The 22,700-nt window shown below is 51.4% G+C and overlaps 1 protein-coding gene across 5 annotated transcripts in view; it reads right to left on the minus strand.

Annotated features, from left to right (window-relative positions):
- TIAM1 (TIAM Rac1 associated GEF 1) overlaps nucleotides 1-22,700 on the minus strand; it is a 111,794-nt gene that overhangs the window by 49,973 nt on the left and 39,121 nt on the right. For all 5 annotated transcript variants that reach the window (XM_068180402.1, XM_068180405.1, XM_068180404.1 and 2 more), the window contains 4 exons: nucleotides 18,735-19,717; nucleotides 6,970-7,417; nucleotides 4,950-5,122; nucleotides 997-1,221 (listed from right to left, as the gene is read on the minus strand). In XM_068180402.1, coding sequence (XP_068036503.1) covers nucleotides 997-1,221; nucleotides 4,950-5,122; nucleotides 6,970-7,417; nucleotides 18,735-19,706 — 1,818 coding nt within the window. In that variant the 5' untranslated portion in view covers nucleotides 19,707-19,717. Of the gene's footprint in view, nucleotides 1-996; nucleotides 1,222-4,949; nucleotides 5,123-6,969; nucleotides 7,418-18,734; nucleotides 19,718-22,700 lie in introns of those variants that run through there.

A 22,700-nucleotide genomic window follows, 5' to 3' on the forward strand; every position in this document is an offset into this window, starting at 1 on the left:
GGATTCTCTGCTCAGCAGTCCCTTAAGAGGCTTCTTTCATGCATCAAGAGCATCTGAGGAACCAGAAGAGCAAACCCCACCAAACTGCAGGCACAGGGCATCCCAAATCAGCAGCCACAGCAGCAGCTTTGCTGTGAGCAACAACAGAGCTTGAAAAAGTGCCATACACTGGGGATAATTAATCTGATCAGTAGAAGAGTGCTGTAATCAGCCCATGGAAGGACTTATTTAAATAATTCAAACAGCTTATAGGAAACAGTTTCAAAGCATCCAGACAAACTCAGTTACATAAAGAGAGAGACTGCTGTGCCCTCTCACTGTGACTGACAGCTTTGAGTGGAGCTCTTTAGCCTCTCCCTCCCCTTTCTCCCCCATTTCCCCTTCTCACAGGCTTGCAGGGGGTACAAATCCCTTTAGCTCAGCCCCAGCCACTTCCCATGCTTTGCTTTACAGGCACACTTGGCAGCCGTGGTAGGAGAGCTCCAAATGAGGGAAGCAGCAGCCATATGTTAAGTTTCCCAAAATAAGGTGCTGCTGCAGCAGCAGGAGAGACATCTGCTCGAGGCTCTCTGCTTCTGAAACCCAGCCACGCTGTCCACTTGAAGGCAGCAGGAGCGGGCCCAGGGGAACCAGGGATGCTGCCACAAGGTCAAGGCAGGCCCTTGTGACAAGCAGAAGCCAGGCATGGCTTCTTCAGCCCAGCTGCCAGCAGAAGCAGCAGCCTCTGGCACACTTAAAGCAGCAGCAGTGTTTGTCGGTGTGTGAACAACTGCTCCCCAAGGCATCCTCCAGCCATGGCCTGGCAGCCTCCTGCTGTCCAAATCTCCTGGAGGCCAGCAGAAAACAGCCCATGCTGGACCTCAGCGGAGAAATGGTGCAGCTAAGGCAGCCAGCAGCACAGCTCTCCTGCTCTCACCTGCTCCACGGAGCTCCCAACAACCTCTAAAAGGCCTTAAAGCCTCGCTAGGGACTTGTTTCACATGAGCAAGAGTTCACCTGGTCCAGTATGGTCTTCTTCTTCTTGGAGTCTGTTACGGAGGACAGCTGCATTTCACCCATTTTCTTCATCTTCTCGTCCATGTCGATCTTCTGCTCCAGCTTTTTGATCTCCGTTTTGAGCAGCTTGACCGTGTCCTCCTTGTGGTGCTGCCGCGCCACGGCGGTGGCACAGGCCGAGTGGATCGCTGTGATCCAGTTCTCCAGCTCCGTCTGGCTGCACGTCTGCAGCGGGGAAAGGGGGACAAGGAGTCAGGATCCTCCTCAACACGGACTGCAGACTAACAAACGCAATTCCAAGGAGTTTCCTTTCCCTCTGATCTCGAGATTCAAAGCCTTAAATCCGCTGACGCCTGTCGAAGCAATAACCCCCCCATCATCCCTAAGCAGGCCGTTTGTAACTCAGCACCAGGCACTTGGCTCTTGGAATTACACCTCTATCTGTGCTTTGCAGCTGGGGGTGCTTCCCTGCAAGGCCTCAGCAATTACCTCCCTGGCTCAGTGCAGTGAATTTCTAGCTTGGCATTTAACCATGGTTTCTAAACTCCAGCTCCTTAAGGCAGGGAACGCACCACTGCTGTGCTCTTCCCAGGATGGAGAGCTTTTCTGGCATGCAGAAGTTAACAATAAATGAATGGCAGAAAACGTGACCATGAGAAGTACGAGTAGATTTATGGTGGTGCACAGACAAACGAGCTTTCTGTTTCTGAAGGGCCCAAAGCAGTCTGAAGATACCCCTGTTACCATTAAAGGCAAACTCAGCCTCATTTTCACAGCTCTGGCACTGTCCCTTCCCAAGCATGGATGTGGCAGTTTGGGAAAAGGGAACATTTCTCCTTGCTGGAAGTATCCCAGGCCAGGTTGGACAGGCCTTGGAGCAACCCGGAATAGTGGAAGGTGTCCCTGCCCATGGGCAGGGCGTGGAACTGGATAATCTTTAATGTCCCTTCCTGCCCAAACCACTCCATGAGACACCAGGCTGGAGCATGGGACACCAGTACTTTTTTTCTGGAAGAGAACTATTCTGATTAGAGGCTTTTGACACACAGAGAAGAATCTTTCCAGATTCTCCAAATAAAAAGTCAATCTTCTTAGGCCTTTTACTGAACTCCATTCTGTTTTACAGGTCATGAAACAAACTTCCCAGCCAGCTCAGGGTTGCAGAGGACTTTCTGTGAGTGTAAGCCTGTGGCAATAATCACACTGGTATTTGGCTGGAAAAGCAGCAAGGTGCCAAACCACCTTGTTCTAATTAAACTTTCTGATGATGCCTGATCTATTAATAGACAGCCCAGCATGACTCCTCCATTTGCTGGAGAAGATGAGGAAGGTCATCCTCGCTGAGGTCACAACCAACAGCCAAGGATGAAGCTCAGGAGAGCTTCCCAGAGAGGCCCAGCTGGGCTTCACACTGATGCTCCCCAAACTTTTGTGGCACAAGGAGGACACGTGTCCCAGAATGACACCACTTTCCTCACTCAGGCTGTAAGCCCTAAGCAGAAACAGGATCTACTGCAGGTCTTACCTCCTCCTTCCCAATTCCCCTGCCTTCAGCTGCCACTGCACACAGGGTGTGGCTGGAACTGGCCAGGCTCTCTGCCTAGGCAGTACCACTAGCAAGCTCTCACTCCACTGCTGAGGGCACTGGGAACCCCCCTTGCTGAGGAATGGCTGCTGGAAACAAAGGAATTATTGGCCACAATGGGAGACACTTTGTCCACAGTCAGGTGGTGAAACCTCATCCCCAGCAGAGAAGAGATCAGCCCTGGACTTAGAATGAGACAGTGTGTTTGTTAATTCCCAGCAAAAGCCCGACAGCGTTTGTTATCTTATTCAACTTCAATGTATTAGCTGCACACCATTAGATTCATCTTTCTTTCTAGGGAGAGGGAGGGAAATTTGGAGTGGATTTTAGGAGCTGAAGACACCCCTGGAGATGAGCAGGGATGGGAATTGCTGCCCTTCCTGAGGGGAAGGACCATACCACCAAGCTGCAAACACCTCGTGGTGTCACAAGCTGCTGGCACACACCATGTGTGCCACGTGCCAGGATTTGTGTGGGCACAGCCAGAGCTGTCTGAGCCGTGTGGGAAGGATGGGATGTCTCTGGGTGCAGTGCAGTGGGCAGGCTCCTTACAACGTGTCCAGGATGTGTGGGATCACCACCAGCCCTATTTTCCCTTGCACAGCACAGAAACAGCCTCCTGCAGAGTTGTGTCTCTCCTTGCCAGCCCCTACTACAGCTCTATGCTGGCACAGGCAGCCACAGGCCACTGCTCTGAGGGCATCCCCTCCTTCTCCTCTGCTTCCATGGCAGAAGGGACACATCACAGAACATTTCTGGCAATAGCAATGATTAGGTTTTGCTTGAAAAGGCTCAGTTTTGCTTCCTCCCTGCACAAAATCCTATCTGTGGCATAATGACACCGGGCCCTTGGGGAACAAGCCTTGGGGTGAGTCAGGGAAGCCCACAAGAAAAATAGAGAGGGATCCTTTGCAAGGACATGGAGGGACAGGACACAGGGAATGGCTTCCCACTGCCAAAGCACAGGGAAGGAATTGTTCCCTGTGAGGGAGCTGAGGCCCTGGCACAGAGTGCCCAGAGCAGCTGTGGCTGCCCCTGGATCCCTGGCAGTGCCCAAGGCCTGGCTGGACAGGGCTGGGAGCAGCCTGGGACAATGGAAGGCCCATGGCAGAGGCTGTAACAAGATGACCTTTAAGGTGCCCTCCAAACAGGCCACTCTGTGGCTCTGTGATCCCCTCTCACTGGGAGGAAGGTCTCCAGGTGCCAAAATTCTCATCCCCTTCCCAGGGAAAACATGAAGGAAAGAGGGACAGGCCAGTACTAGAGAAGGAGCTGAGGAAAAATCCCATTGAGGTGGCAGGGAAGTTAGTCCACAAAAAAAGACAGGTTTTTTCAGTCAGACACTCAGTCCCTCCAGGAATCAGAAAGGCTTTTCTTTCTGCACCAGTTTGAGAATCCAGCCCTTTGCAAGGACAGCTGCAACGACCTACAACTAAGTGTGATTTTAGTTTTTTTTTGCTCTGGAATACAGGGGAGTGATGATGTGGGGACACATCCTACCCCAGAGTAGCTTCTGGTTTAAAAAGGCAAGAAACTCCATTGTTACTGGAAAGAGAAATAAAGGGATTCCTCCAGTGAAGAAAACTGAATCAAAAGTGGAGGAAATGCACTCACTTCAGCACGTGCTGCCAATTGCAAATAACAGAATGTCACACCCTGCTTAGTGCCAACTTGACATAGGAAAGGAGATGACAACCTAAAAATCACTCAGGGAAGCAGTGGTTATCAAATGACAGAAATCTTTTCAAGTGAAGCATGTCAACTAATCTATGGTCTTTGATGTAAAGTCCTGAGATGTTTTTTCAAATGCACCCAGTGAATGGAGACATTTCTATTTCCTGATTAAAGACCAAACCCTGCCCTTCCAGCCTCCTCCTGGGCAGCAGCAAGATGTGTGAACAAGGGGCAGCTGGATTCTGCAGCTCCTCTGGGAGAGCACCTGTAGATCCAGACATCCCCTTGCACTTCCACGTGCTCCTGCTCTTGTCAGCCCCTCGAGCCTCCCTGCAAGGCCCTCCTTTGACACAGGTCTCTTACAGAGAGTGGCACAGCCCATTTAGTGCCCAGCTGGATGTCCTGTGTGGTGACTGGCTCGGTCTGTGTGTTCTAAGCATGCTGCCCAACCAGTTTTTACAGTGATGCAAGAGCATTTCTTCATCCTTTGCTCCAGCCATCTCCACAAGGAGGGTCCAGCCAGTTATTAAAAAAGCAGATATGACACTGATCGTGTTCAGCTCATGTCCTTCCTCTAGAGCTGCCAAAGGAAAACCCCAAACCTACTGCAGCCAGCAGGATTTTCCACGGATCTCAACCAGAGCTAGATGTCCCCCTTGCTGGGAAGACAGAAAAAAACTTTGCCAAAACCAACCTGGAAGAGGAAAGCGTCGCCCAGGGAGTTGCTGAGGCAGAAGACAAAGTCCTTCTTGGGGTGCTCGGGCACAGCCTGCACGATGCTGTTCTCCACCCAGACGGCGTGCTTGGGGATGCTGTTGTGGTCAATGCCAGACCTGCCGTCCGTCTCGTAGAAGAACAACGTGCAGCCTGCAGGAGACAACAAGAAGCACGTTCAAATGCTCTGCTGGTGCTAATGCCAGGCAGGCACACAATGAGCTGTCCCTGAGCCCTGACCCCGGGCTGCTTCGTTCGTCCTGAGCTTAGTTCTCCCTAGGACTGCCAAAACAGAAAATCATGGGCAGTAAAACACATTTCCCAAGTGAGAGGCAGCATAAGAAATCACAAATTTGGGGTTGTCCATGGCCACACCACCACAGGGAAGAGGCAGGCATGAGATCCTGGTCCCCTGAGGGTGACAACCAGCTGTGAGCCAGCCCTGGGAGCAGACAGGCCCCCAGGCATGGCCCAGCCTCTGCAGCTGCTGCTGCAGCCCCTGCAAGGCAAAGACCAAGCCATTTAATTACTGGATGAAGACAGTAATTGGAATTAAGTAGCTGGGATGAGCTGGGATAAGCCTGCTGAAAGACTGATGGACCAAAAAACTTTGCTGGGGACAGCAAGCAACCTGCTCGGTGTTACAAAATAATCTTAACAATCCTCCCGGGGAAGGAAAACAAAGTCCAGAGTAAGGACGCAATTTGGGAGATTCCAAAAAGAAAAGGGTCTCCCCCTCTGCCACCTTCCTACACTATTTCCAGTTGTTTCCAGGCTGGCACATAGTTGCCGTGTCACTGGAAAGGGATGCTCTGGTACCCAGCCTCCCAGAAAACAATTTGCAGCCTAACAATGGCAGCTGTTCACTTCAAAGCCCCGGTTAAACACTGCCAGTATCAAGGCACAGCAATCCAAGGAGTTAACACTCCACTTGAGCCAAAGCACTTCAAAACAACATCACTCCCCTGCTCATCCTTCCCCTTTCTTCTCCCAGATGGCCCTTTGTTTGCCCGCTCCTCACAGCAAGACCTTCCTGCCCCCTCCCAGGAGATCGGGGCTGCCCCTCGCCTCCCTTCTCCTCTCCCACTTCCCCAGCTCCCCAGCCACCCCAAGGAAGAGCTGGCTCCGAACTTTGCTGTCGGCTTTACAACAGCGCTGCAAATTAAAAATAAACAAGTGCTCTTGGAAGAGCTCTCCGTGGGGAGGGCAGGGTCTGGCCACACTGAGCCTTCCGGGTGCCACCCCTAGAGCAGGAGACACGGCTCTGCCTCTGCTGGCTCTGGCCACAGCAGAGGAGAGGGAGGCCAGTCCCAAGCCTGTGGCTTCCCATTTCCCTGCTGATGAAGCACATGAAGATGAGTTTATGAGCGTGTGCCTAGCAGGAACTGCAACAATCCAGAGAGAAGAGGGTCTGTGGGCTGGGCAGCTGAGGAGGGAACAGGGCAGCGGGTGCCGAGGGCTGCCCACCACGGGGTGAGTGACACAGCCAGAGCCACATGCCAGCCTTGATGAGCAACCACAGCTTCCTGACCACCCTGCAAATGTGCTGCAACCCTGAGCATTTATACTCATGAAGCTCCTCTTGGGGAAGGAGAGGTACAGGAGAGAGGCAGAGTGTGGCAGAGCCCCTGCATGAACACCAGCCACTGGCACCACCAGCAGCCTCCCACCATCACGTGCCTGCAGGGGCACACGGCTACTCACTCAGCTGCCAGCAAGCCATGGACACCTTCTCCAAGGGAACACCCAGTGCCCAGGGAAACCTCCCTGGGCGGGGCCAGCAGGGCTCCAAGCAATGAACCCCAATGCTGTGCCTTGGGGTGCCCACCCCCGTGCCACCACCGAAGCACATCAGCAACCACCACGTGAAACCTCCAGAAAAAAGCAGGGCCACTTCCCCACGCCTCATGCCAAATGAAGCTCACAGCAGCTTCTCTTCCAAGTCCAGGCCCCTGGTTTGGCCACCCCACAGGACACACCCGTGCCCGCTTTCCCCGTACCTTTCAGTGACACCCAGTAGTGCTTCCACTTCCTGCGCGTGGCCGACTCCACCTTCTTGTTCTTCTTGTGCACCAGGAAGTTTTTGACGGCCAGGGCACCGGCCTTGCGCACAGTGCCCTGCGCGGCCGTCAGCAGGATGTCGGACTGCCCGGGCGAGCTGAGGGTGCCACTGCTCTGCTCGTCGCTCAGGGCCGAGCCCGCCTCCTCCAGGTGCTCGCTGTTGGCGGTGCTCATCTCCAGCTCGCGGCGGAAGTTCTCGTAGACGCCCTGGCGCAGCCCGTCGCCCGCCGAGCTGCTGCCGCTGTCGCTGCCGACGAAGGCACGGCCGGCGGGTGGCGAGTAGCTGGCCGTGGTGGCATTGGAGCGCCGCGACAGCAGCTCAGTGTCCGTGGCTGCGCCCTCGATGCCACTGTCCGTGAACTCGCTGCCCTCGCCTGCGTTGACGTCCTGCTCGGGAGAGAGACAGGGCTAAGGGGAGAGCTTGGCCAAGACCCTGCATGCCAGGGGGCACCACGGTTTTTCACGCCTCCATTTTTTCTAGCGATAGAAATCCATCATCTCTCCTCCCTAAGGTAAATGACTGGAGGAAAAGGTGGAGTGGTGACAAACAGGCAGCTGTCCCAAAGCTGTGAAGAGCTCTCCACCTTGGAGAGAAGGGTGAAGCTGCCCCATGCATTTCCCTGCAGCTTCATGGGGACAGCTGCGTTTTCAACATTTAACATCTCACAGCTCCGGGGCTGTACCTTCCCAGCTGCTGCAGGAGTCCCTGTGGGTCCATACTTTGCCTTTGGGGCATCTAAGGCAAGATTCCTTCCTTCTGGAGGCAAACAACTGGAGGAGAAGGTGGGGTGAGGCAGAGCTTCCAGCACAGGTAAGGAAAGACCAGTCACACATGCACCACTCCAGGTGGTGCCTCCACGGCCTTGGCAATTTGGAATATAAGATGCAGCATCATCTGTTTACATTAAGCCAAGTTAACAGTGCTAAAGGTTTTGCAAAAGGAGAACATATGGCAGCAAAAACTGGCAGTGTCGAGAAAAGCAGCGCCCAACCTACGCGTTTTGAGGAGAAAACATTGATATTGTGCATTCACACCTACAGCTGAAGATACATTTCAGACACTCCAAGGCCGACCTTTGAAAATTATGTAACCAAAAAGGCTCTTATTTTTTTTCCTCCTGACAGGTTAATGTGGTTGAGATTATTTCTGTTCTCATCACAAACTGTAATGATGGGCCATGTGATATTCCCCACCAAATCCCACAGACCCTTCCTGGTCGCCAAGAACTTGCAGTGCAAGGATCAGAAGAGACAAGAATACAGCCAATTTGAGCAAGACAGGAGAAAACACCACTGAATTGGGGTTTTGAAGGCTGTGACTCAGCCTTCAAAACAAGGCTAATCCCCCCAGGGGGATACCCACCACCACCTCAGTATCTACAGGCCTCTGTGGCAGATTTTAGAGGACAAACAAAGGCCAAACTCTGCAAACAGAAACAAATATTTTAGGTACTTGAGCAAAGAGGATGCAAAGAAGTGAGAAATACAGCCAAAAACAACAGGAATTTCAACCTCTACTTCTCCTGTTCTCCTGCAAGAGCAACTAGTTCTTGATTCACAAGTTAAAAAGAAAAAAAAAAAGAGAGAGAAGAGGTAGCAGAATGGAGTATTTATTTTGAGAGAAAACAAGCTTCCAGATGTTGGTTCAAGCACTAGTTTTCTTTGTATCCAAGAGCAGCTCTGTGGAAACAAAGAAACCCTCCATCAGCTCAGTGTGAAACCATCCTCCTGTGGAGCAAGGGCTGGACGGGGAGAGCTTAGGGGCAGGGCAAGGGCTGACTAACTTTTCAGGCATTAATTTGCAATGGATGGGCCCGTTCTTTATAAACACTGCTTCCCAAGGGACACTTGGAGTCCAGCTGGAAGAATAAGCACTTCCTTCCCCGCTCAGTGAGCACAGTCCTGCTGGTCCATCTGGTTATTTAATGCAGCACACAGCAACAGACAGGCTGCCCTGGCCAGGCCAGCATTGCTCTGCTCCTCCACGTGTGAAGGAGCTGAGAAGGGTTTCCTGGAAGTACAGCCCTGTCCCCACCCAGAGCAGCTTTCACAGCCGCACGTGGATACTGCTGCTCCAATGCCCTCTTTTTGGGAAGCCAATCACCTTCTCATCCCCTGCAAAGGAGGGGTATCTGGCCAGGGGAAGCAGTGCTGCTCAGAGAGCTGTGTTTACAAAGCACTGCCACAAGCAAGGTTTTGCACTGTGAAAGGATGGATGGGGCAGCCTCCTCTGCCAGCACTGCCTCCTGGGGAGCCCCGTGTGCCAGGGCTGCTCTACGCAGCTCACACGCCCAGGGCACTGCCCCTCTGCCAGCACAGCCACAGACACCTGCAAGCGGGACTGAACCCAAACCCTGCCAGCACTGGGGTCAGCATTCCCATGGAATCACTGCTTCCTGGGCCCCACTTCATCCCTAACTTCACACTGACGGACAACAGGTTTAGATGGGATATCGGGAAGGAATTGCTCCCTGTGAGGGAGCTGAGGCCCTGGCACAGGGTGTCCAGAGGAGGATCCTCCTGGATCCCTGGCAGTGTCCAAGGCCAGGCTGGACGGGGCTTAGAGCAGCCTGGGATAGTGGAAGGTGTCCCTGCCCATGGCAGGAGGTGGAACAGGATGAACTTTAAGGTCCCTTCCACCCAAACAATCCTGTGATTCCATGATTCTACACTCTACAAAAAGTACACAGTTAGCTCCAAAATCTTAGCCAATGTAACTTTTAGGAAGCACATCTCATGCTCTAATTAAAATGACTTGATTTAAGAAGACAACTACTAGAACAGACCACCATCTTGAGGGAGATAGGATTTATAAGGCTACAGCCTTTTCATATGACATTGGTGAGACATTGTTTTAACTACCTCAGTTTCCCTGTGAATAAATGGGGCTTATACTTGTAACTAGTGTATGAGCATATCAGCTTATTAAAAAAAGTAATTTACAAAAAAACCTCAAGGATGGAGAACTCAGGGTAAATATAATTGTTATAGTTGCTCATAAGGTTAAACTGTAGCACATTTTGCAAAGATCTCTACAATCTTTACCACAATGCAAGTGATAGGCTGGACTGCTCAAAAGATCTTTTCAGTGTAATGCTACAGCCCTGCTCCTAATCTCCCTCTGCTCCCTGCACTCTCTTTTGGCAGGAGGAGGGTCTGGGCAGACAGAGATGGGAGCAGTTCAGAGCCCAGAGCTGGCAGCACCGCTCTGTCCCGAGTCACCAAACGAAATGCGGCGCGGAGGAAGCCTCGTGTGCCCCGAGCCTGGCTCAGAGGAGATCAGGGCTGGGGTTAGCAGGGTTCAGGGCACTCATAGCACAGCTCTCTGTTTCGAGGTCCTGCTGCAGGGGCAGCTTGTTCCCATCCGCGGGGAGGGAAGGTCCGGGACCCTCGCAGCGCTGAGTGAACACACTCAGCTCAGGGTTCTGCACAAAGCACAGAGTTTTAATGCTCTGATCCCACACAAATCTGCTGGGGCCGAGGGGGAAACAGTCCCAGGCCAGGAACAAACCATAGCAGGGGCTGGTGAACACAGGGCTTTCATGGCTCGACTGAAGATCACCCTGTGGAGAGCAGGGAAAAAGGCACGTGCAGAGCAGGGGCCGAGGAAGGGAACTGAACGGGCTCTGGGACTGTGCCGGGGTGGGGACGTGGGAAGCAGCAGCAAAGCTTCCACTGGGATCTGGGAGCAGGGCTTCCACTGGCATCTGGCTTGAAGGAACAGCACCATTATGTCCCTGAGGTGCCATGGGGCTGTGAAAGGAGGCTCAGCACACAGTCCTGAAGGGAAAGAGGAGGGAGAGGTGGCATGCCCAGTGCCACAGAGATCAGCCCTGGAATGAGGACCACAGTGGGACTGAATGGTGCCACTGTCACCAACAAGGCCTGTGCCAGGGCAGCCCTAGGAGCATGCCAGTGCAATGAAGTGGAATGAGTTATCACAGCCCCATCAAGTGCAGAGAGCAACTGAGCTGCTGAACCAACTGGGTAAAGTGCTACTGCAAGCATTAGCTACCCACTTAAATACAGGGTTATTTCTTCACATCAACACTGGGTTTCAGGCAAAACAAGCAAAACAAGGCAGTGGGGAATAAAACTGTAATGCAAAAGCTACATCAGGCTAATGTACCTGGTGCTGTAGCTTTTGCATATGCTCACGTGGTACTCATATCTCTGCATGTCTCCTGCAGCCATATCTGTTAAATAATTTTAGATAAATTTAAAAGATAAACAGAAAAAAACTCTTTTGTTTTAGGAAAAATGTCTACATTCAGCCAGCAAAAATCAGGGCAGAAGATTTGGGACAGGTTCCAAGTGTCCCCACGTTGAACATACCTGGTACTGGCCTCTGCTGGAAGAAACCACAGAATGGGACAAGCCTTGCCCAACTCTGGTTCATGACTGGGCACACTCTGAGTGCCTGCAGGAGCTGCACTTCCCACACTTCCCACCACCAGCTCTGCCACAGACACTGTGACAGGCCTTGATGAATCACCTTCTCCTGCCCCACCAACAGCACTGATTCATGGGCACTTGGGGCTGGTTTAGTAGGAAAAATCTTACTTCCATAAATATAAACAGTTCCTCATGGTTAAAACTCCTTTCTAAATGAACCATTAAATTAAAAGTACAGCTGAGTGGGGGTTTTCCTTGGAAGGGGCTCCCTCCAATCCAATGCATATCCTTTGTTCCCTGTCCTGTTGAGCAAGAGAGCAATCAGATGCTCACACTCAGCAAGAGTGATTGCACACAACCTGTCTGCCTGCTCCTGAGGCAAGCGCCACAGAATACATTTCAAATGGGCAGCCTGATGGTTTGCATGCTTTTATCTGACTGGTGTCCCTTTGAAGCTCCTACATGGAAAAAGATTGGCCTGATAAGTGTTTTTCCTTTCTTTTCAGTACTGACTCTGCTATCATTTCATGGTCAAGGTATGGCTTGCTGCAAATCCAAATTGAATCCTTTCTCCACAGTCACGTCGAGAAGCAAAGATAAATCATAAACTGCAACTGAAACCTGAGTGGGAGAAATGGTTTGATTCCTACTTCTGTGCACTTGCTGCACTGGGGCAGCAGCTCTTGAGAAGTCTGAAAGAGTAAAAATTTTAAAAAAATTTAGAAAAAACAAAATAAACAAACCCTTCCATGTGCCATTAAAAGCTGCTCCGGGTAGTTTAATAAGCAAGCAGATTTAAGTTATGGTTCTCTGAAATCAAATTTGCCCCTGACAAAGAGGGACTAGCCCAGACCCTCAGATACTTCTCCTGGCAATAAACTTCAGCCTTATGATGAAAGGATGAATCACAGTCACAGGTGTCTGGGCAATAATCCCTGGGAAAATCTCAGGGCTAAGCTGTCACCTCAGCTCTAGGCACGAGGCTTGGCAGCAGTTTTGGTTCACTGATTCCCCGATGTTTTCCAGCCAATATGTGGGCCCTTGCAGAAAGATCATCCCTGTGCTTCCCCAAGAACCTGCCTTTCTTACCTCGGGTGCCCCAAAGGCAAATCATGGACACACAGGGACTCCTGCAGCAGTCAGGAGAGTACAGCCCTGCAGCTGTCAGACATAAAATGTGGAAATTTAAATCGTCCCCACCAGCTCCTCCCTGGCTTTTGAGGGGTGCTATATCCATAATTCCATGAAGGAGAATCCAGCCCTAATCCCCTTCCTGCAGTGTGGTCCTTGCCTGCAGCTCCTGACACCGGCACAGATCTGAGGCGAGTTCCCACTTTCCATCCCAGCAGTTCTTGGGTGCTGCAGTGTTCCCAAAAGATACACTGTTTCCCAATGCTTCTGTTCCCAAAGGATACACTGAGGAACCCCCAAATTCACCCTGCTTTCATCCCAGGACCACCCAGCTGAAGAAGTTTCTAGAGGAGCTTAGGTAACCAGGAACTAATAAAACCAGTCAAACTGTGCTCGAGTTAAACCAAGGGCAACGTGCCATCAAAATCCTCCCAGTTAAATTAAAATGAAGGGTTGGGTTACTTTTTGTTTGCTGAAGCCAAGAAGAGGCAATTCTTCCTGAGAAATGCAATAGAGAGGGTAGAAATGGGGGACAGCTGCTAGAACAGCAGCTTGAAACCCAAACACATCATCTGGGAGGAGCTCACCTGAACAAGCACCCAGCTGAAGGAAGCAGGGAAATGCCTGTCATCAGGGATGATAACCAGGCACAGCATCACACTGAAGCGCTCTGAAAAGGAACACTTCAAGGGAGCACTTCACCGGAAAGGAGCACTCCTGCAAATTGCATCCATGTAAGTGAGCACAGCCCAGCAAACAAGCAGCTGGGGCAACCTGTCTGTGATTTTTAAGTGCAAAATACTTGGAACCAAAACCATGCAGTGTGTAGAGCTTCCCAGAGAATACAACTATTGCCAATGTTGTTATATACACTTCAGATGTATAAATGACAAAGTCCTCCTGTTTAAAAAAGCATGCCTGAGTGGAGCTAGATCAAATATCAGGGCTGGTGATTTGATTTCCCTTGGCCTCCGGCCGAGAGCGAAGGAAGAAAAACAAATTAAGGTCTTTGAAAGAGTATCAAAATATTTGCCAGTGAAGACCAAAACATCAATTTTCACATGCTCCTTTCCCTGACAACACTGGGGCAGAGCTGTGTGCTCTGAAGGGAGTGACTGCTTGCTTTAAACTATCCCGACTAGGAAATACCTGATCTAATCTCCTCCATCTGGGTGACAGGGCAGGAAAGACCTCTGAGTCTGGCTCTGGAGCTCTCTGTTCCAGCCTTCCTCACTGAATCCACTTCCAGTCAGCCAGGCCAGAAACAGCTCCTTTGGTCCAGACATTCAAGGGGTCTGCTCATCCTGAGCTGCCACACCAGGACCCAAGATGCAGACTCCTGAGCAGTTTGCCCTGGTGCAAGCCTGGGCTGCCCCAAAAACGAGGGGTTTCTGTTTGCCCAGCCTGTTCCCAGCCCTTCCTTGCCCTGTGGCCGGGGGCTGAAGGCAGAGATATTTGGTTTTTCAGGGTGGTTTGCCTGGAGGCTCAGCAGGGTGACCAGTTGACCACTGCTCCTCAGTGGGATCCAGCCAAGCCAAACAGTCCCATTCCCAGCTTTTGGGGGTTGGGAACGTGGCTCAGGGTACATCTGAGACCTCGGGAACAACCTCTGTCTGAAAGGGACTGGGTGAACAGGGGCTGTAATCAGTGAGCCCCAGAGTGCAGCTGCCAAGCACTGCACCCTGTTTTTAGCTACTCACTGACCTGTGTGCCAGGAATTATCACTGAACGTTGGCAACTCTATTTCCTTCCTTGATTCCATCTGGAGTCAAACAGCTCAGATGAAAGGTCCGTGTCCATCTGATTAGGAATCCCACCTGGGTTGGAAATAGCCTGTTTTCCGGGCTACAGGCAGCATTCCTTTAGGGGAGCAGAGCTCCAGCTGCTGAAGATGCTCTGCCTGGAAAAGCCATGGCGGAGGAGGGCTGGAAGAGCAAGCTGGAAGGCCACAAGTGCTCTGCAGAGAGTGAACAGGATGCAGTGGAAGCCAGAAGCAGAAAATTATTTCAGAGAAGAGAATCCATGGGGGACAGGTCAACCCGAGAGCCTTGGATGCATTCCTCACACCGGAAGGCTCCAATCTCTAACCTGCTGGCTTTGGGCAAAATGCCCTGAGAGAAAATTCACCCCACACTCTCTCTCTTTTCCTGAGTGGTTAGTATTTGGGGAACAAGGTACTGGGCTGGATAGTGCTTCCATGGGACTGACCCAGTGTAGTCCTCTTCCATTTTGGGGTTATAGCCTCTAAGCCACAAAACGATTTTGTGGAAAAGTTTTACACAACTTAAAAGCAAGTGTCAGCTCTCTGGAGTTTAGCCATCCTACAGAACATAATGGAACACTGTAACCAGTTACAAAATTCCCTGAGATAGTAAAAAAATAATATCAACTGGAAAGATTGTCTCATTTTAGACTGGTTTCTCTGTACGTCCTGATCTAATTCCCACAAACCCCTTTGGTTTCATCTCCTGCATATTCTGCAAAAATTTTTATGGAGGAATTTTTTTTTTTAAAGGTTTGAGATCCCAAATTCCTGCAGGCTACCTAGAGAGGCCTAAAAATAGTAATAAAATTGAAAATTGGACAAAAGGGGATTTAACACGCCAAGGACATGGCCTGGGGCTGGCGCTGAAGCCAGCAGAGCTTCCAAGTGAGTCAGGCAGGAAGTTTGTTCCTTCCCCCCCACTCAGCTTCACAAGGAATATGGAATAAGGAGGTGGCTTGGAAGGGGCACAAAACCACACCTCAAGGTTTTCATCACAGAAGGGCTGGGTTGGGAGGGGCCTTAAATCCCATCTCATTCCACTCCCTGCCATGGGTAGGGACACCTTGCACAGTCCCAGGTTGCTCCAAGCCCTAGTGTCCAGCCTGGCCTTGGACACTTGCAGGGATGAAACAGCCACAGCTTGTCTGGTAAATTCCCTCCTTGAAATGTCAATTAGGGCTCATAACAGCAGGTGAGCATGGGGTACATTTGTCCCTGAACATCTACCAGGAGAAGGAGGAGGAGGAGGAGGAGGAGGAGGGAATCTCCTGCAGGCAGATGTTTAGCTGCCACGAGACACAACAGGGCCGCTAAACAAAACCTGGATCCCACAAAACAGGCTGCAGGATCCTGGGGATCTCACAACCCACAGTCAGAACAAGCTGTATCCAAGCGGTGTTTTCTCCCTTCCAGGAAAAATGGGTGCAAATGGCAGCCAATTAAGCCCTTTCCACCTACACCACATCAGCTCCAAAAGCCAAACACGATCCCAGCAGAGCTCTCTGGGAAGTCTCGCTCGGCAGAGCTGAGCCCTTAATGGCACAACGTTGGGAAGAGCAGAACTACTGCGTGGGTGCCCCAGAGCCACCCCAGGAGCACTAATCACTTGTGCATATTGAACACAATTGTCTCTCCATGGGAAAAAGCTCTCTTCAATTAGTGGAGAGTGACTCCCACCGTTCAATTTAAGGTTTAAATTTGGACAGGGAGAGATTTTCTTCCCTGTTTTTGGTGTGTTGATGGTTTTCCCTTTAATGTAAACGATGTACTTGCAAAGAGCCCATGGATAAGGCATTAGAACAAAACATGTGCAGCCATAATTCCAGCACTTTCTTTCTGGGATGCATTTTTCCAGGAGCAGTGGGTCAGCACAGCTCAAATAGTACAGCTAGTGATAAAACCTGCAGGAAATTTAACTTACAGAAACCATGATGGTGTTCATGAATGCAGCTGAGCATGCAATGGAAGGGTGGCTGGATTTGGGAACCAAGCACTAGGGCACAAGACCGTGGCTGTGGTCTCAGACTCGCCCTTCTGGCAGTGACCTCTTTAGGAACTAAACTAGTCAGGAGTCACCCACCAGTGATCATCAGGCCCTTCCAGCACTTCCAGCACCCGGGCAGCTGAGACTAAAGAAAGGCACATATCCCAGCTACAGCTTTTCAAAAAGTGGAAAAAACCCCCAAACCACTGGCAAACAAAACCCCAAATCTTGTGAGGACTGACAACAAGGATCTGAGCGAAGATTTCACTCCTGGCTAGGAGAATCCATTGGGTGACTCCATGGAGCAGTGACACCTCACTGGCCCGGAGGCCAAGAGGGAAAACTGTGACCGACACCCCATATTACACTTGGCCCTGGGTCACCTCTGTGTGGTGGCCTCATGGCCCTGAGATGTGACAATTATTGTGTGGGATTGGGATGGGGGAAGTAGTTTAAAAGGCTGGTCAAAACACATATTTATAGCAGGAAGTGTTTTCCAGCACCAGGACACACATGGCAGGCTCCAGGGCAACAGGGTCACCGAGGGTGTAAAGATAAAAGTGCTGAAAGACTGGGAGGGCAGAGGGAAACAAAACTGCCCAAAAGGTGCCCATTACCAGCTGGCATAAGCCAGCACAGTGCCAAGGAGCACAGTAAGAGCAGGGCAGTGCCACAGCCTCAGCCCCACACCTCAGCTCCCAGCACACTCCACACCAGCAGTGTCAAGGAAAGAGGAGCAAAGCGTGAGACTCTGCTGACTGGGAACTTCGTGCAGACACAGATTGGTCACTTCCCTCCCCTCACCCCAGCCAAAGCCAGCTCATCAGGCTCACCAAGAACTCCTTTCACTTTGTGTGCAAATTTGCACTTCATTTCTGCCTTTTCAAACACATAATGGCAGTCATTTCCCTAAGCTTGCTCAGGCTAGGCTGGGGCTGACACGACTTCATTTCTGACAACTATCTTATACTTACAGGATGCTGCTGGGATTAAAGACTTGGCAGGAGGAATTTTGACCTTTGCAAAGCTTTAATTTTGTTGATTTTATCCATGGTAATAATCACTGCTAAGACTCCTTACAGCCATCATCTCCCGTCTCGGGAGATCCATCTACTGAAACCAGCCCCACGAAATAATTTCCCTGGGTATGGCTCAGGCCTCACAAAATACTACTTAAATTCCAGACTTTCACTACATGCCTCAGAGGAATCTTCTGAATGCCAGCATAGGCACCAAGAAGAAAAACGAATGCTTGGCTGTTCATCACCGACTCTATTCTCTTTTTCCTTAAATACCCTCGAAAGCAGCCTGCAGGCAGCAGTTGCACCCAACAATCTTCAGGAAAGCTGTTAGGGCCAAGGCTGCCAAAACCCATCTATTTTTTTTTCTTCTTCTTCTTATTCTCTAGGTTTTTATCCTGCACTGGCACACCAAAGGCTTTTCACCTCTGAGAGCAAAGAGCTGATTTTGAAGAACAAAGCTGCTGTTGCGGGATGCTGCAGCATCTGTTTCAGCATGTCAGTTTTATATTTAGCAGCAGCCCATCTCCACAGATCAAGCATGGCCAGGGAGTCCCTGAGCAGCCCCATCCCAGCAGCTCCGACGAGTTTGGGCAGGGTTTGGAACTCCTTTCTGCCCCTCTCTACAAGTCATCTGCCACTGAACTGCCAGCAGAACTACCGCCTGCAGCCTGAGGCAGGAACTCCATCAGGCAGGACATGGAAAAGCAGGGCACCATGTAGGAAAGCCCCAGGATCACAGGGCTGGTGTCTGGAGTGCAGGAGGGGCACCTGACAGCAAAGCTTCTCTTGACTCTGCGCTGTCCCTGGCTCAGAGAAGCAGCATCTTCTCCTTACAACTCCATGCCCCAGCATCTCTCAGTTTACAGCAGGCCTGGCAGTGCCAGTGCTGTTTTGGGGAGATGCTTTGCACAGACACTAACATCAGCTAATTAGAAAAGTGAAATTTCAGCCCAGTGAGTGTTTAGCACGGAGGGGAAGCACTGACAGGTTATTTTTTTTGCCTCCAGCCATGAGTGCAGGCAGGGGGAGGGCGACAAGGCGGGGAGGGCAGAAGCGGGGACACAACTCTGCAGAGGAGTGATCAGTTTTGGCAGCTACCCTGGAAAAAAAGGACCAGTCAGCACTGCAAAACACACAGAGAAATCTTCTGCTGGCAAATGCAGATTTCCCCTTCTCAGAGGCAGTGAAGAGTGCAAAAGGTCCAAGGAGAGCTGCAGATAAAGAAGGGACAGCACAGTGATGGAATTGAGCCAGCTCTGGAGACTGGCTAGTTCAGCTCTCCCCTGGGAACAGCTCTCTGCTCGGAAAGGGGGCGTTGAAGGAAAACACAGCCTGGGAAAACCCGGAAAACCTTCATCTACAGACCCAGCCCAGCAAATGCCAAACCACAGAAGAAAACTGCCTTACCTGGGTGGTTTTCGCCCTTCTGCCTTGCATGCTGCTGCTATGGCTCATCTGAGGGTTGGAGGCCCCTTCGGAGAGGCAGTGGGACTTCCTGCAGGGGAGCGTGTTGTAGTTGCTGTAGGAGGAAGGCGCGTCCTCAGCGGTCACCGAAGCCATCTTATGGCTCCCGAGCTCCGGGATGTCGGATACCAGGTTCCGGCAGTACCCTCCAAAGGCGTTTCGGGGGCCCCCATTGGTGGCGGCACTGGGGGTTTTGGGGGAATACAAGTCACTCATGGAGTTGGCCCGCTGACAGGCGACCAGGGGCTGGGGGCTGCCGTCCGCCTCCAGGCCCTGTGCGGCCTCGGCGTCCTTCTCCTCGGCCAGGCCCAGGATCTCCTCGTTGCTGGTCAGGTGCTCCTGGCTGAGGTCGGACAGCGAGAACTCCAGGCTGTCCTCGCGCCAGATGTCGGCCGACTTGGAGCGCTTCTTCTTGAAGCCAGCCGTGTCCACGAAGGCGGTGCCGTTGGCCGCGTAGCGCAGCGCTCGCCCGTCGCCCTCAGCCAGGAAAGGCGGCTCGTCCCCGTAGAGCCGGCTCTCCTCCGAGTCGGGCATGCTGTGCACGGAGGCGGCCGTCAGCACCGTGCTGCTGTCCACACTGGGCGTCACCGACGAATCTGTGTGGTAGGACACGGGCCGCAGCCCCATGTCCACGCGCTCCACCCACATGGCGCTGCCGAAGTCCTCCAGGTTGGCCTCGGGGGCGAAGGGCTCCAGGCCGTTCTCGGCCAGCGACTGCGGGATGCTGGGGGTGCTGCTGGAGCGCGTGCTCACCTCGGAGTTGCGGTGGATGATCTTGCCCGAGGAGGCGTGGCGCGTGCGGCGCGAGGCCTTGCCAGAGAGGCGCAGCGAGCGCGATGTGTGCTTGCGGCCCAGCCCCGGCTGCTTGTCCCCGTAGAAGGCGTGCTCCACGCTCTGGCTCTCCGCGTTGCCCATGGCGTCACGGTCTGCGAGGGACACAGCGGGCACCGTTAGGAGAGGGACACCGCGATGCACCAAGAGCTGCTTTTTCATTTCCTTAATTACCGAGCCCGTCCCAAAGCCTACACCACGGATTCTCGCAGGGACTGCCCTAACTGCAGCAATAATCCCACGGATTAATTAATGACGGGAGCCAGCAGCCCTACCGGCAAACCTCGAAATACAGTTAAATCAGAATGTAGCAAACAGCCAGACAGCTCTGCTGGTGCAAACCAAGAGTGCAGAAGAGCGAAGGACTGAACCCTGGAGCTCTGGGGTGTGAACTGGAACCAGTTTAGCACCATAGTGCCATCTCAGCTCTGTGCACATTCACCTGACCCTCAGCATCAGCGTCATCATTCCAGCTGACAAACTCAAAAAATCAACAGCTCTTGTTTATCTGCAGGGAACAGATGCTGTAAAGTAGAGGGATGTACACCTTTAGCTGAGATTTCACCCTTTTTTCAGCTAGGAACTGCAAAGTGAAGCACCAAACAGCAAAGTACAAATCCACCCGTTTGGCAGAGAGCTAATGACAGGTTTGATTCTGGAACAAAAAAACTGTGCAACATTAAGCAGGTACGGAGAGTCCCCCACAAGAAAGCCATATTATGAAAAATAAATTAGCATGAGTGACTCAGACTACACAAAAATAACCTCTCCTTCCCACTCCCTCTGAAGCAGATAAGCAGATCTGAGCTCTTTGATCTGAGCTGGAACGCAGGGACGGGGCTGGTGTCCCCAGCCCCAGCCTCCTGCATTATTCAGCTGTGCACATCCCGCTGTGGAGCAGGTTTCCCATCCAGGAGGTGGGAGTGATGATCTGATTCAACCTTGGAAAACACTTTGAGGTCTGCAATCTCACTCAACAAATGTCAGAAATATTTTATCAGTAGTATTGGGTCCTTCCCCTCTGGCCTGACAGCAAGAAGAAGAAGAAGAAGAAAAGTAAATGCCAAAGTTCAAAATTAAACAGGAGATCCTGAATTACACATTACAACTATGTAGAGAAAAACAGTCCATCAGTCTTGAAAAGAAATTCCAAGACAAAACTTCTTTGTTTTGAGGCCTTTCCATAAGTTTTGGTTGAAAATAAAAAAGCTGCCCTGACAGTAAAATAATCTGGAGTTTTTAATTTCTTGGGCAATTTCCTCTCCTTTGCCAGGATGCTGGTAGGCACTGAACCAGATGCTGGCAGAATGAATGCAACCACGTGTTTTCCCTCACCATCTATATACACACAATTGCTGCTGCACAGAACTGAGTTAGCCCTGCATAAACACATGGAAAGTGAGGAACTGATGGCACTAAACAATGGGACAGCACGGCAGAACTGAACCCTGCACTGACACTTCTGACCACAGCAAGAGGACTGTGCCTCTGCTCCTCTACCCAGCAAAGCTGCTCATGGCTGAGGCTAGAAGTCTGTTCAGTGCTGGAGCAACAAACACCAAAAATACCTGGGCATTTCTGCATTGAACATAAATACAGTGGCACGTGCAGTAAACTACAGCAAGAAATGCCCTGCATCTACTGAAATGAATGGCAGAACTCCCTTTGGCTGCCATGACTTGTTTAGATAAATAGAAGCACTGAATAAAGGGCAGGTATAAATCTTAAAACAAAAAAAGAAAAAGACAGCTTTATCAATCCCTAGACAAGGGTTCATTATCTCCTAAGAGCTACAGCTCTTTGATACAGACTGAAAAACAATCAGCCAGCTTTTGCCTATAGAACATTTTAAAACACAAAACCTGCATCTTTTCTTCTGCAGTCATCTAAAAGCAGACCTCAATGCTTCCATCCTGCAGAAGAAACCCTCTCAGGGCAATGCTTTCCCTGCTTTGGTTCCTGCTGACCGCACTTCCATCCAGGGGGATTTCCACAGGCTGCACAGCCTGGCAGAGCCTGCACCATGTATCCCCAGCCTCCAGCCATCCATCCCATCTCCAGCCATCCCTTTTCACCTTAAGGAGAATAAGCGGTTTCAAAAGTCCTCTTGAAACCTGCAATGGTTCTTTACCTTCCGACCACACCAGGCAAGACTTCCCCAAGAAAAGCAACAGAACCACAAATGTGCTTGGTGAGGAAAGGAGCAGCAGCTTAGGCTGCATCCCCTGAGGAAATAACACTCTCCTGGAAGGAGGGAAGTCTTCTCTCCACAGAAGGAATGTTCAGGGAGTGATTTCACACAATGAAGTATCTGCTAGAGACTGGCAAGAAGTGTCAGACTTCAAAGTAAAGAGCTGACCTTTTTTAATTCCATGGATTGGCGCTTTGGATGAGGAGTTTGCAAATCCACAAGTGGCTGTCAGTGAGCCCATACTTCACCTCTGCACCCTGGAAAGGCCCTGCCTAATCCCACTGAATTCCTGGCTGCAAGGCTGCAGGAACGCTGCCCAGTGGCTGCAAGAGGGCTGCAGGCAGTGCAGCTGGTCCAGCTGCAGCCATGCAAGACAGTGCCATCCCCCAAGTTTGTCACCATCCCCTGGAAGAGCCCATCTCCTCCGGGAGATGCAGGACACAGCTTGGGTGGGACAGTTGACCCCACCAGGTCAAGCTGAGGGGGTTCCTCTGAAAGGGACCCCCCAGTCCTACCCTCTCACCCCATTTCTGCCTCCCTTCTGCATTGCTGGCTGAGCATTTCCACCAGTTACCCTGAGCCAAATCAAGTGCTCGTGCAGCAGAGTCCACTAAAACAGCAGAAAATAAATCTGGGGGGAAAAGAAAAAACAACAAAAAGAAAAGCTTATTAGTTAGGTTTTTCTGAGCTAACGAGTTGGCCTGGCACCTGCCAGAGGCAGCACAAGGGTGCCTGTCTAGGGACACAGTGGGCACAGGAGGGGACAATGCATCTACAGAGTGACACCTCCTCGTTTTTTGGCAGCAGGGAGCTGAGAGGTGAGCTCAGGCAGATGGGGAGAGGCAGCCCTGAGAGGGGAATTGGCACTGCTATAGACACGGCATCCT

The sequence above is a fragment of the Anomalospiza imberbis genome, chromosome 2, assembly GCF_031753505.1.
Source record: "Anomalospiza imberbis isolate Cuckoo-Finch-1a 21T00152 chromosome 2, ASM3175350v1, whole genome shotgun sequence".
Lineage (NCBI taxonomy): Eukaryota > Metazoa > Chordata > Aves > Passeriformes > Viduidae > Anomalospiza > Anomalospiza imberbis.